General features: G+C 37.5%; 1 protein-coding gene across 2 annotated transcripts in view; it reads left to right on the forward strand.

Annotated features, from left to right (window-relative positions):
* Window positions 1-14,421, forward strand: part of LOC105490208 (ligand of numb-protein X 2) — a 76,310-nt gene extending 61,889 nt beyond the window's left edge. The window contains exons 7-10 of one of the 2 annotated variants that reach the window (XM_011755610.3): window positions 3,654-3,831; window positions 6,553-6,784; window positions 9,838-9,996; window positions 11,839-14,421. In XM_011755610.3, the coding sequence (XP_011753912.2) occupies window positions 3,654-3,831; window positions 6,553-6,784; window positions 9,838-9,996; window positions 11,839-11,974 (705 nt within the window). In that variant the 3' untranslated portion in view covers window positions 11,975-14,421. The remainder of the gene's footprint in view (window positions 1-3,653; window positions 3,832-6,552; window positions 6,785-9,837; window positions 9,997-11,838) is intronic. The other variant, XM_011755611.2, reaches the window with a different exon arrangement.
* Window positions 14,422-15,367: the final 946 nt, after the last annotated feature.

A 15,367-nucleotide genomic window follows, 5' to 3' on the forward strand; every position in this document is an offset into this window, starting at 1 on the left:
AAAAAGATTCAAATGAGGGTTGTTATTCTGTTGAAAAATATAGGTGTTTGGAATGTGAAATGTATATGTTTTGCTACCTTGGAGAGTGACTGCGTTGTTCCTTAGAACTAGAGATAGTTGCTTGGAGGGGAAGTTTCCTTTGCCAGGTGATAAACGAGAAGCATGAAATCTTCTACTTGTTTAATCCTACTTGAAAGTGGAATTTATCTTGGGTTGCTTATTTAAATGTAAGAGTTAGTTATTGAAAAGACATAATGAAGACAAGATTGATAAATGTATACTTGGTAATTGAGCCTGTTGCCTACAGAACCAGAATTAGATACGTGAAGATTAAACATATGAATCATGAATTTTGATAGGTACATATATAGCATATTTACATATTTGATAGGTACATATATAGCATATTTCTTTTTATGTTAAAGCTTAGAGGAATATTACCCTAAATCTTTTAAAATTCCCATATGTTAAGCTTTGTTACTGTTTCTTCAGAATCAGTATTTCCCTGGTTTTATAATGTATTCTACCTCAGCTGAGAATTTTGATGCTACCTCACTTTCAGTCCAGAAATCTAAAAGGATGGTACTTTAGCATTCTTGGTATAATTTACTTCATTTGATCCTTCATTTGAACTCTTAACTTCCAGTGGGCCAGGAATTTTAAAACAATGATGCGAATGATGCTTACCCAATTATGTGAAAATAAAAGCTAAATGTGAGCTACCAGAGTAATTCTCCTTAAGTAAAATTAAATTGCTTTACTAAGCAAAAACTTTTTTATTGTCACCTGAAAGTACAACATTTGAGTGAGTAATTAGCTTTGGAGTCCGTCTCTGGTACCCTAAGAAAGCATAGCTTAAAGACAGTATTTTTGGCCCATCAGGTTTATATGGTTTTCTTTTTTTTTTTTTTTTTTTTTTTTTTTTTGAGACGGAGTCTCGCTCTGTCGCCCAGGCTGGAGGGCAGTGGCCGGATCTCACCTCACTGCAAGCTCTGCCTCCCGGGTTTACGCCATTCTCCTGGCTCAGCCTCCGAGTAGCTGGGACTACAGGCGCCCGCCACCACGCCCGGCTAGTTTTTTGTATTTTTTAGTAGAGACGGGTTTCACCATGTTAGCCAGGATGGTCTCGATCTCCTGACCTTGTGATCTACCCGTCTCGGCCTCCCAAAGTGCTGGGATTACAGGCTTGAGCCACCGCGTCCGGCCAGGTTTATATGGTTTTCTGAGCTTAAGTTCTATACAGACTTGTCACTGGTCTTTGGTTTAGTTAATACTTAAAAGAAATTATAATCACAGACTTCATTCTCATTTCTGAGCAAAACTCAAAATGTATGAAGGAAACCTGTAATTTGCCTTTAAATAATGACTGTGGAAATGGTGTAATTGTTTTAAATAGGAATTTTTGAATAGGCATTGTTTCATATACCTAGTCCTTGTTTTATAAGTTTTGTGTACATATAAAACTATAATATAAGGTACAAGTTGGTAATTGAATCTTTTATGTTATTGAATTTTATAATTTGAGATATGGGTATATATAACAATATTACAGTTTTAAGAGAGTTTGAAAAACTGTAATTAATAATTCCAGTATTCATATAGCAAACTGTCCTTAATTCAGTTTGTTTTGGGCACATGTATTTTTCTGTTATAACTATGCTAATTCTGATTCTCTTTAATTTTATATGACGATGTTCTAAATAGTGATGCTGAACTTAATCTGTTCTAGGCACTCTGCAAACCTGGCTGGTTAGAAAAACCACTTGAAATGGAATGTGTTTATTTAGCTATTTACTACTAACATGCTCTGCTTGTTATGTCAAATCCTGATACAGCATAGTAAAAGTCTCCTAGGGAGAAAACATGCAAATTCACCAGAACAATCTTTTCAGACAATTATAATCATTCTGAAAAAAATATAGTATATATGTTAGTCTACTACAAAGCTTCCCAGTAGCTGTTTTGATAAACATTCATGTAGTTTTAGGAAGTTCCTTGAAGCATACTGAGTATAATCTTTGAAGTTTGGTTTGGTTCCTGGGTAAAAATTGCATACATTTCAGACACTTAGAGTAATAAAACACCCACACTTAACTGCTTAAATATGTAAGAACTGAACCTGCTTAAATAAATATACTCAAGGTTGAGTTTACCTGAGTTGTCTTCAGAATAAAGTTGTGTTTGTCTAATTTTGAAGGCTGCTGACAAAAATGTCATACCTTTGGATAGGAGACTGCCTTAAAATGTTTACAAATTTTCTCCTTGATCATAACATTTTCTGGGAATACTGTGCTGCTGTTACAGATAGCTCCTTTGGTAAAATTTCAAGAGTATAATTTCACATCTGGAGAAGGGTAGATAGGCCTAGAATTCCAGGCCCTGATTTAGAGATTTGATAAACGCCGTTATTAACAGTTAAATACATGTCAGTTCTCTAAACTAATGTGACTTAAGGAAATGTTATAATTCTGTAAATATAATTTGTATTTTTTATTTTTTATATTAACGGTGTTAATTACAACATTCTCTTAACAGTTAATAAGTGTTAAAACCTTCTGAGACATTATCTTGCACTGTACACTTAATGGGATAGTTCTTGTGTGGGTGCATATATACAATATGTACATGTAGTCTATCACACTATATAGACATATACAAAATACTATTTATATTAATATATATCGTACATACTTTTAACACACGTAAGTTTTTAATCCCAGGACGGTTGCCTATATTAACATGATTCAGGACAAGTTACATGACCTCCCTAAGTTTGTTTCATCTTTTGTCAAATGGGGTCAATAATAATATATAATTTCAGGACTTTTGTGAAGTTTAAAGGAAATAATGCATGTAAAGGCATTAGCTTTTCACAGGCTAAGCCCAAATGTTAATTATTATTTTAATATTGCGTATGTACATCTTATTTTTTACTGAGTTCTAATTCAAAAGAAAAGTGATGTTTTAAATTCTTTTTCTTCCAGGAGCATCTCAATAATAAACAGTAGTAACAAATGTCAGTAAAAATGGAAGAATATTAATTTGTTGGGAATTTATTTCCCTGTCATTAACTTTTTCAAAAATTCAGTCATTTTGTATCCCTTTAGCTTTTCATGAAGATTTTGGAGGTAGATTTGCAACTTCTTCATGATTTGAGCACTCATAGTCCTAGTCAGTGAGAATCAGGAGATAGGTCGATGGCCTTTTTCTGGCAGTTGCCAAAATCTATACTTTCGTGCTACTCTGTCAACTTGTCTTTCAAAGAAATGGGAGAAAGATGGAAGTAAAATTAATTGATTTGTCTTCAGAATCTTAAAACTCAAAAGCATCATTTACTTTAGTGCAGCTGATCAAAGATGAAGCTCAAACAAATTATACAAATGAGGTGCTTATTTTACTTTGACTGCCAGATTTCAGCAGTCCTGAGTTTTTTCAGGTACATAAACAGTCATATGAAAATAACATAGTCCAAAATTTGACATTGATCCACAGTAGACTTATTAAGAACTGTATATTACTTTCATTTGCAATTAAGGAATAAAAAATAATTACTGTATAAATGCCATGTATGTTATTACCTTAGTTTGAAGTAATAACTTCACTTCAACTATATTTTATTCATTATCCAATGATTTTTTTCTTGTGTGTTTTAGGATCTTACTCAGTGTGTTACATGCCAAGAAAAACACATTACTGTAAAGAAGGAACCACATGAGTCCCTTGGCATGACCGTTGCTGGGGGCAGGGGAAGTAAGAGTGGTGAGCTGCCCATCTTTGTGACCAGTGTGCCGCCCCATGGCTGCCTTGCACGAGATGGCAGAATAAAGAGAGGTAAGATGGGATCTTTAAAAATGTTACCACATCTTATTTCTGAATTAAATGCACATTTAAAAAAATAAAGAGTATCTACAAAGTATCTATTAAACATGACTTTTTAAAATCCTTTAAACTGTCCCTTGCTTATGGAAGCATAAAGTCATTCTATGAGATTAGAAAAATGCCTTATATAAAGGAAAGTTGCTGAACCTTGACGACAGTACCAGAATTTGCTAACAGTTACTCAGACTGTTAGATTATTTTATCTTAGGAAAAGATCCTCTAGCATTAAAACAGACTTAGATACTCCAAAGGGCCATCTCACTGAAAAATAAATGTTTCTTTTAATAAAGTGTCTGTAGAAGAGGACTCAGAGAGGAGGTGAAGCAGAAGACAAAATTAATTTTGGGGATAAATGCATTTGCCATTTCATATTCCCTATCAATGCTATATAATTTGTATAGATAGGGGTTGCAGCTAGCCTCTATTACCATGGTAAAAATAGCAGTCTCCATTGACTTAGTTTGTATATAAGGTAAGAAAAGTGACTCTGAAAACTTATTTTTCCAGGAATGAAGTTGAACCCCTACCTCACACCATAAACACAAATTAAATCATAATGGATTCAAGATCTAAATATAAGAGCTGAAACTCTTAGAAGAAAACACAAATGTAAATCCTCATGACCTTGGATTAGGCAGTAGTTTGACAGACTGGACTTTAAAACTGCAAACTTTAGTGCTGCAAAGACTACAACCAAGCAAATGAAAAAATAACCCACAGAATGGGAAAAACATTTGCAAATTATATATATGACAAATGGCTTGTGTCTAGAATATATATTCTTACAACTCTACTTAAAAAGACAGAAAACACAACATAAAAATGAGGAAAGAATCTGAATAGACATTTCTCCAAGAAGATAAATAAATGGCCAGTATTCCCATGAAAAGATGCTCAGGCTGGGTGTGGTGGCTCACACCTGTAATCCCACGACTTTGGGAGGCCAAGGCAGGTGGATCGCTTGAGCCCAAGAGTTTGAGAACAGTCTGGGCAATATGGCACAACCTTGTCTCTACAAAAAATACAAAAATTAGCCAGCTGTGGTGGTGTGAACCTGTAGTAATCCCAGTTTACTCAGGAGTTGAGGTGGGAAGATCACCTGAGCTCCAGAGGTCAAGGCTACAGTGGGATGAGATCATGCCACTGTACTCCAGCCTGGCATCAGAGTGAGACCCTGTCTCAAACGCAAATCAAAACCACAGTGAGATACTACTTCACAACCAGTAGGATGACAATAATAAAAAAGACAACGAATAATAAACACTGGCAAGGATGTGGAGCAATGGAAACCCTCATTAATTGCTGGTGGGAATATAAAGTGGTACAACTGTTTTTGGAAAACAGTTTGGTAGCTCCTCAAAGAGTTAAACTGATTCGTCATATAGTTAACCATATGACCAACAATTCCACTTCTAGAGACATGAAAACAGCTGTTCATATGAAAACCTGTATACCAGTGTTCATAGCAGCATTATTCACAGTAGCCAAAAAGTGGAAACTCGAATGTCCATCAGCTGATGAATGGATCAATGGAATGTGGTCTGCCCATACAACAAAATATGATTTGGCCATGAAAAGGACTGAAGTACTGGCACAAATTACATGGGTGAACCCTGAAAATATTATTCAAGTAAAAGAAGCTAGATATAAAAGACCATATATGAGTCCCTTTATATGAAATGTTCAGAAGAGGCAAATCTGTAGAGACAGAAAGTAAATTAGTAGTTGCTTAGGGTTGGGGAAGGGGAATGATGGGTATAGAGGGAGTGATTAAAATGTTCTCAAAATTACTGTAGTGATGCTTGCACAACTGTGAATATACTAAGACCTTAAAATTATATTATTTAAATGGGCGAATTGAATAGTATGTGAATTATTTTCTCAAGCTGCTATTAAATAAAGGTTATTTGTCCAGTTGTAGTATTGGGTAATTTTATTTCCTTTTTGTTCTTTTAATGATTTGCTTTAATAATCTGAAAAGCTGATGATAAATTGGAAGAGAGAAATTTCTGTAGACTTTGTAGCACAAATGTCTGCTTCCTACAAAACTAATCTTTCCTAACCTTTGATATAATCCTCATTGCCGTTTTTTATTATATTACTTAGCAGAGCAACAGTTCTTTTCTTCCTCAAACAGGGAAGACATTCAAACCACAAGTTTCATTTCTTTGTGTGGGCCCAGGGATAGCTTCTCTGTACATATTCTGATATTTGCCCTGAATGAACTATACAGGGCTGTCCTTATGTATAGAACTGTGTAAATATAAAGCGGAATACATTAAACATTTATTTCTAAGGGCAAAGGATCAAATGATTTTTGATTGAACAGAATTGTAGAAATCTCTGAAACTCTAAGAGAAATGAACCTGCCCAGGGCCTGTACACAACTAAACTCAAACTGATGATTCGAACTTCCAGTCATGTCAAGGTGCCTCAGGCCACACTTTTTCCCATGTATTATGACATTATTTTAAAATTATGAAATGTTTTTCTGTGTATTGGGTTTCTTCTCATTATAAAAATTACAAAGAAATAATAAATGCCATTTATTATTATACCTTATCTCATCAGAGTTGTGGGAACAAACTTTTGTTGCTTAGTTTATAAACAAAAAGAACTGTAGGTGAATACTCAGTGGCTCAGCCCATTTTTCTTGTTTCTTCATCTGAATAGGTGATGTGTTGCTGAATATCAACGGCATTGATTTGACCAATTTAAGTCACAGTGAGGCAGTTGCAATGCTGAAAGCCAGTGCCGCATCCCCTGCTGTTGCCCTTAAAGCACTTGAGGTCCAGATTGTCGAGGAGGCGACTCAGAACACGGAGGAGCAGCCAAGTACTTTCAGCGAAAATGAGTATGATGCCAGTTGGTCCCCATCATGGGTCATGTGGCTTGGGCTTCCAAGGTACTGAGCGCTTTCTTGTTTTATGGAAATCATAATCATACTTGCAACCCTTATCAGTGTGTAGCATGATAAATTTACCCGTTGGAATTAAAAAAAACTTTAATTCAATAAAAGTAGCAACATCAAATCAAACTACAAAAGAAAAGGATAATTTTTCTTAGGATATTACATTTTAAAAGGTACACAAAGAAAGCAGTTGTGTCTATTCCTGTTAAGGCTCCTCAGTGGGCTAGCCATGAGATTGGATAACCCAGCCTCTTGCTTAGAAAAGCTGTCATTTACCAGCACTCATTCTGCTATGTGCTGAGACTTCATGCATTTTTCATCAGAAAAACCAGGCCAATCTTGGGGCCTTCCCCCATCCCAGAAGCCTTTCTTAATACCTTTTTAATTTTTTTTACTCTCCCTAAAAAAGGCAGTATTTAAACTCAATTTTTATTGGATGCAAGAGTCTATTAAGCCAAACCATTAGTGTTCAAGAATGGCTGTTTCACTTTTGTTTTTTTATCAGTGTGACCAGCCAAGATATGCTGTGGTTGGTCAGTGCTGGGGTCACAGAAGCACGTAGAAGCTCCAGTGGCATCCCAGGGTGCATTCCTTTCCGCAGTTTTTGTTGTTTGACATTTGAGATAGGAAGAATGTGTGTTCCTATCATTATTTGTTGTTGTTTCCTAATCCATTTAGATTCTTACTGCACGTAAGAATACTAAAGCTATGAAGCATTTCGACTCTTGACCAAGTATGAAAATTATTGATTCTTTAAAATAAAATTAAACAATAAGAATTTGCTATTTTCTGAGCCACCTGACTCAGATACATTCATAACAACTAGCATTTAGATAGCGCTTCAAGGCTCTTTGTGCATAGTGGGTGAGAAGTGGTCCACTCATGCAGTGGCCGGGCAGCACGTTGCAGACCTCAGAACTCGTGTGTACCTCTAATGATGGAGCAGGCAGAGAGCAGCAGCGTCCTGGAGAAACTTGGTCCCTAGTGCTTCTTTTAATTTTCCTTATCTGTTACCCCAGTCTAGTTTGGGGATTGGCACATTGACCTCTTTGTTCAGAGCATTTTCTGGTGTGCCAGGCATAATAGCAAAGATTTTAGATGAGAAATAACAGTATAGTAAAATCTATTTTTGAGCCCACCGGTGTTGAAAGAATACCTGTCAATAAAAGGCTACTATTCAATGTATGTGTGGAGGTTTCTGTTGAATGCAAAGCTATATTCAACAGCCATGTGTCCTCCTCGGTGGGTACAGGTGGCCCCTATATGCAAGTTTCACACCAGATAGTGTAGCAGCTCTACTCTGCTTTTCTTGAAAAGGGAGGTTTCTTCCACTGCAATTTCTTGGTGTATACAAGAAAGCTATTTGTGTCAGAAGATGGCAGCATTAGGAAAATAACCAACACTGTCCCTTTAAATCCAGGCCAGTGCATGGGACCTTGTTCCATCCCAGAAGCCTTTCTTTTTTTTTTTTTTTTTTGAGACGGAGTCTCGCTCTGTCGCCCAGGCTGGAGTGCAGTGGCGCGATCTCGGCTCACTGCAAGCTCCGCCTCCTGGGTTCACGCCATTCTCCTGCCTCAGCCTCCCGAGTAGCTGGGACTACAGGCGCCCACAACCGCACCCGGCTAATTTTTTGTATTTTTAGTAGAGACGGAGTTTCACCGTGGTCTCGATCTCCTGACCTTGTGATCCGCCCGCCTCGGCCTCCCAAAGTGCTGGGATTACAGGCGTGAGCCACCGCGCCCGGCCCGGCCAGAAGCCTTTCTTATCAGTGAGCTAAGAAACTAGATAAGATGAGAAGGTCTGGCATGGTAAACATTGCTTTATAGAATTGGCTTTATTAAGAAATAATAAAACAGGATCTTTAAAACTATTTTATTTGTATTGTATATATTTATTATTTTATTACGGATTAAAAACAGGAAACCTTGCCTTCCATGCATTTAGATCCGGTTCCACCTAAAGATGAAAGATACTTATTTATTATAAAGAGATTTTTTTTTTCTGTAGCCTTTAGGTGTGGTTTTTTTTGTTTGTTTTGTTTTTAAGATTTTACTCACTGTTTCTTCCCAAATCCATAGAGCTATGGAAACATAAGTATATTTTTTTTCCTCCCTCTCTGGACACATCCTCCAATCTGGCAGTAGCATTCTAACTGTAGTTTCTCAGTGTCTGTGATACATTTATATATGCATGTGTGTGTATAGCTGTGTGTATATTTTCTTCTTTTTTAAAAGATGAGGTCTTGCTCTGTCACCCAAGCTGGCATGATCATAGCTCACTGCAGCCTCAACCATCTTGGTTTGATGGCTCCATCTTGGAGCCATCCTGGGCTCAAGCCATCTTCCTGTCTCAGCCTCCCAGTAGCTGGGACTACAGGCACATGACACTGAACCCAGCTTGTCTATGACAGAAAAAAAAAAAGAAAAAGATTTTTTGTTAGTGTTTTCCAGATTGATTTCTCTATTTTGGCAAGTAAGAGTCTCCCTTAAAATGAAAACATCCTAAGTAAAGGAGAAAATAACAACTCCTCATGTAGACTAAAAGCTGCAGGACCTTCAGAAAAGAGAAGGAATTTTCTGCCTTCTTTTTGGAAGCTGCGCTCCTAGTCTTTTTCTTCTTTCATTCGCGTGCTGGGCTTGGCAGTACCAGACCTTTTTTGTCCCACGTTGTAAGTCCTCTTGTAGATGAAAGTGATTAGTAGAATTGGGGACTTTGTTGACAATGCAGTGAGCAGATATAGGTACATAACCTTTTTGTACAGGTTACTGAGGTGTAATTTGTAACCAAGTTCTCTACTTGTGTGTGTGTGTGTGTGTGTGTGTGTGTGTGTGTGTGTTCACTTGGGAAGACTGAAAAAAGTTGGAGAAATTCAAGTCTACCTAGGACTGTGTCTATGCTACAAAATGGATTGTCAAAATAATCTATTAATAGCCCTTTTTCTTTTTTCCAAGAGTGGTAAATATAACATGGTGTGGGGTTATAACAAAAATAAGCGGCTATAAAAGCCTCCATGTTAATGTTTTCTTTATTTTTGTGTTTGTTTATAGTACACTTCATAGCTGCCACGATATAGTTTTACGGAGAAGCTACTTGGGAAGTTGGGGCTTTAGTATCGTTGGTGGATACGAAGAGAACCACACCAATCAGCCTTTTTTCATTAAAACTATTGTCTTGGGAACTCCTGCTTATTATGATGGAAGATTAAAGTGAGTCTTGTTCTAATTAATGATGTGATTCATGTTGATGACACCGGACATGATCTAGACCGGGGTCAGGGGTCAGCACCAAATCCAGCCTGTTTTTGAAAATACAGTTTCATTGCAGTGCAGCTACACTTGCTGGTTTATGTGCTCTCTGGCTCCCACACTACACCAGCAGAGTTGATGTCGTCGTGACAGAGACTGTGTGGGTCTTGAAGCCTAAAATATTTACCATCTGACCCCTTACAGAAAAAAAATTTGCCAATCCCGATCGAGACTGAAGTGTTACCTTTACTATCTTGTCACTTATAGCTATGTTTCATTAATCTGATGACAGAAACTGAACCTGAGTTATTTCATCGGACATATTTCATTCATCATGTTGTGATGTGACACTGAGCACTGAGTAAGTTTCCCACACAGCCTACTCAGGTCCAGTCCTGTCATTAGATGACTCTGCTTTATTTTTCTCCACAGCACTCCTCTCTACCTGAGATCGTTTATGCAAGCTCCATAAGGGAGGGATCTTGTTGCATTTATTGTTATATCCCTAGCAGTCATAACAATACCTTGCATAAAGTAAGATCTCCATAAATATTTGATGAATGAATGTACAATAGCTTACAGGATGCCTGGCGCAGTGCTAAGTGCTGTGCATGCATTATGTAATCTTAACAATCCTATGAGGTAAGTCTCTTTATTCCTGTTTTAAAACAAACAAGATAACTGAGGCTTGGAAAGGTTAAGAAACTTGCCCACAATGAAATAGCTGAAAGTGGTTGGCTGGCATTCAGACCCAGGACTATCTGGCTATAGATCCCTGGACTTTAACCCCTCTGCCAGCCTCTACCACTGAGCAAAAGTCCTTGCTCAGTGTACAGCGTCTTATCAAAGCTTGGGCACTGGGAGAAGAAAAGAGAAGGTGTCATGGCAAGAGATCATCACCAGCAGAGAGGAGGTGGTTGATTGTAAATTCTTAATAGCTGGTTTATGAAGGAAGAGCCATTTCTTAAAAAGTAAATGTTGGCATTCTATATAGAATGCTATACAGATGGAAAATGTACACTGTTTGCAAGGAGTAAGTGACATCTAAATAATGTGTGGAAAGGTGATTGGGAGTGGTATGCTCCAGGTCAGCCTATATTGATAAAGATGAAAAGAAAATAATTTTAGGAGGAAAGCGTAGGGAAAAATGAATTAATCACTTAGCTAAGTGATTAACCAGTCTGGGCCTCTGTTAATTATAATTTGTATTCTTCCTACTTCCAAAAAGAAATTGAAGTAGTCAACAGTAAAATAGCATATTTATGGTATAAATAGAAGACCAAAAACCATAAGGATAATTATGGTAATTATAAGGCTGGAAAGGTCCTCCAATTCATCATCCATGATAATTCTGCTTAGAGTACAGTGAGTGTCAACAGCTGAAAGAAGAGGAAGTATGGGTCTTATTTCCAACTTCAACCATCAGATGTATGAGCTCTAAGAATGAATAGAGACATAGCAGTCAAAATAATAAGCAACCCCCTTCAAATGCATGACTTGGTATTTTTTTAAAGAGAGAGCATATTTACTCTATATTTTGCTTAAATTAGTGTGAAAATTACTCTGCTTGTCCTTGACATTCACCGACTGGTTATGGAGTCGTTGGCCCAGGGGTTTCCTTGATTGGCAAGGGAAAGCCAGCACAGGCTTAACAGCTGTCCCAGACAAAGTAGATTATACACCCTAATCATTGACAGTTAAGTGGTAAGTGAAGCCGCATTTTTCATGCTAAATAAATCTCAATTGGGATATTTTTAATACCATGAAAATAGTAACATTCTGTATCTGTCTCTCTTTGTCCAGGTGTGGCGACATGATCGTGGCTGTAAACGGGCTGTCGACCGTGGGCATGAGCCACTCTGCACTAGTTCCCATGCTGAAGGAGCAGAGGAACAAAGTCACTCTGACCGTTATTTGTTGGCCTGGCAGCCTTGTATAGATTTTGGAAATTGGTTTCAAATCTCGCATCTTCCTTTTTTAGGTTTTTGAAAGAAAACCTTTGGTTTCATTGTGTTTGTGGTTTAGGAGCTGCTGACACCGCTGGCATACACAGGGCCAAAACCCACCAAGATTGTCCATTTATGTTTATTTAAATGGTTTCCTAAGTTAGTTACATTTCTTTTAGCTTGGAAACAGTCTTCCACTAACCTTTGTGAGTTTATATTTTCAGAATTCAAACTTAGTTGTTAAAATGTTACCTAAGGTAATGAGCAAAGCTTAGAGCAAACTGTGCCCCGGCTGGAGTAAAGACCTTCTGGTGGGTCTCTGTTTTCAGCAACTGAATCATAGAATGAGTCCCATATCCCTCAGACCTGACGTCAGCGAAGCCAGTAACAACAGCATGTACTGCCAGTGTCATAACCGATACCATGAATGAGTATACTTTAAATTTTGATGATAACTGTTCCCCTTTTTTTTTTTTTTGAGACGGAGTCTCGCTCTGTCGCCCAGGCTGGAGTACAGTGGTGTGATCTCAGCTCACTGAAACCTCCACCTCCTGGGTTCATGCCATTCTCCCGCCTCAGCCTCCTGTGTCGCTGGTACTACAGGCGTGCGTCACTACGCCCAGCTAATTTTTTGTACTTTTAGTAGAGACGGGGTTTCACTGTGTTAGCCAGGATGGTCTTGATCTCCTGACCTTATGATCCGCCCGCCTCAGCCTCCCAAAGTGCTGGGATTACAGGCATGAGCCACCGCACCCGGCCGTTCCCCATTTTTTATTGGTGCCAACATTTCAAAACTTCATACTGTTTATAAAGTGATTTTCTTGTTTATTTCTACTGTTATCTCTCAATACTTATAGAAGATGAAGAAATAAGTCTGACAACACTAAAGAGATTTCTTAAATAATACACTATTATTAGAATAGTAGAGAATAAAAGATAATGTTATCCAGTTACAAAGGAATTTGGATGATAATTATAACTTAATGTTAGAGATGGTAAAGCTGCACTTACTTGAACAGCCCAAAAGCATTAAAAATCTATTTCCAAAGGAATCTTTTGCTATGTAGGGAAATTTTGAAGTAGTTTTTGCTAAAAAAAAATTATTTCTAGAGTTGTGTTATTCTTAGCAGTAATCTTGGCTAGAAATGTTTTTGTGATTTATGCAATTAAACAAAATGATAAAGATAAAACCATATTATTAAATACATATATATCACAGCTAAGTAGGAGAAAGGGAGACCTTTTTGTTTTATTCGGGTAGGAGTATTTCTTGTGTATTTTAGAAACAATTATTTTTCCCATTATTTCTTACGAGCTTAGTTGTTTCAAGTAGGAGACAGCAAAGTTCTGTTTTATTGGAAATGTAGGTTTTAGATGTATCTTTCAGTCAGCTCTCGGTCACTAGACTATTTCATATTTTTTGAAATGTTTTTGAAAATTATGACTAGCCCATTTTTTGTCCTTTATTCAACACACTTATCCTCTGAAGAACACATAAATAAGTGAATAAGATAAAAATATCTTTACCTTATTAATATTATACATACTTGAAAAAAGTTTCATTTAGAAACCTAGTTCAGAATCTGAGCTAATTTACAAGTGACCTCTGTAATAAATGGTATTGATAATCAGAGAATGTATTTCAGAATACTACAGTACAATATATTATGAAGCATGACCACTTTATTTTCAAACTTAGCAATTGCATTGCTGGGGTTTATTGTATCTGTAGCATGTCACAGATTATTTCAGTTCGTTTTATAATGATTTTTAAAAAACATATCTATTTGGAATAAAGGAGATACAGCAGCAGTCATTGCTACTGACTTGTTCGACCCCTTAACTACACTGTACGATCAACATACAACAAGATAAGGTGGAATGGCCCGTACAGTATATTACTGTTGTGTGATGATTGGCTTTGGAAGCAATTTGATATTGAAATGCTTTGATATTCTAATTGACATGGAACAAGTTTTTTCCCTGCTCCCCAAATAGAATTTTGTAACCAACTTTGCTATTTTTTTAAAGTTTGTAAGAATGTGTCATTCCTTGGGGAGTAGCCATCCATCAACAAATATCTTGACTGCTACTTTGTTATATACAAAATACTTACATTGAACCTGGTGGCATAATGCATCTTTTGAAAGAAGAAATTTTTTCACTCTCATTTTTATCATAGAAATCTTGGAATCAGCTTAAGCTGTAGCTTTTATGACAAAAGACAGTCATTTTTGGTCAGAGTGATATTTGGTGATGGAAACTTGTTCATAATTTATTGTTACTACAGAACTATTTGGATTTTCTCATTTTTAGTTCTGACAGTTAAATACTTTGGTTTGTTCTGTGCCTTCAGTTTAAATTATTTCAGGATTTTTCAGATGTTTAAATAACGGTGTGAATCATTCAGGATGGAAATAAAAGTCATCCTTTCTGTAATAGTGACGTTGTCTCTTTTCTTGAACAGCAGCTGTTAACTTAGTCTGTGATCTGTATTTTTGTTGCTGGCTCCGCTGTCCTTATAATATACCGAGTCAGAATCACAAACCCACCTTATTCTCACCCCACAGTTTCTTTTCCTTTTTCCTTTTTCCTTTTTTTTTTTTTTTTTTTTTTGGACAGAGTCTCAGTCTGTCGCCCAGGCTGGAGTGCAGTGGCACAATCTTGGCTCACTGCAACCTCTGCCTCCCTGGTTCGAGCAATTCTCCTACCTCAGCCTCCCGAGTAGCTGAAACTACAGGTGCCCACCACTAGGTCTGGCTAATTTTTGTATTTTTAGTAGAGACGGTTTCGCCATGTGGGCCAGGCTGGTCTCGAACTGCTGGCCTCAGGTGATCCGCCCGCCTCAGCCTCCCAAGGCACTGGGATTACAGAGGTGAACCACCATGCCTGGCCTTTTTCTTTTCTAATATGGTTACAAGGGGAAAAATTTTTTTTGACTGAAAGAAACAAAGTTGTCTCCTAGTTTTCTAGCAAGTTAAGTTCACACTGAGGCCTCTGCGGTCAGACTCCTAATTGGATTTTCCAGATGGCTCCGTGGTCCTTGCTCCAGCAGCCTCCTCAGAACACACACACACATCACGCCACCGCCCCGCCCCAGTTCCTGCCTCCAGCACACACTTACGGTGTTTCCTCCAACTGTAAAGCTTTTTCTTCTCTGCTGGTTCACATTGTTCCCATATCTGGAGTGAGGGCTTAAGTGACACTCCATCTGTCTCACTCTTAACTCCACTCCCCACTTTCCCTCTTAATGGTGAATTTCTGTAGGCCTTTGTGTATGCATTTCTTCTGGCCTTGATCTCTTGCTACCTAATTAGAGTTTTAAGTACCATCTTTAACCTTGCAACTTTGAGTACCACTGACGCCTAAGTCTACAGCTCCCACAG

The sequence above is a fragment of the Macaca nemestrina genome, chromosome 16 (genome assembly GCF_043159975.1).
Source record: "Macaca nemestrina isolate mMacNem1 chromosome 16, mMacNem.hap1, whole genome shotgun sequence".
Classification (NCBI taxonomy): domain Eukaryota; kingdom Metazoa; phylum Chordata; class Mammalia; order Primates; family Cercopithecidae; genus Macaca; species Macaca nemestrina.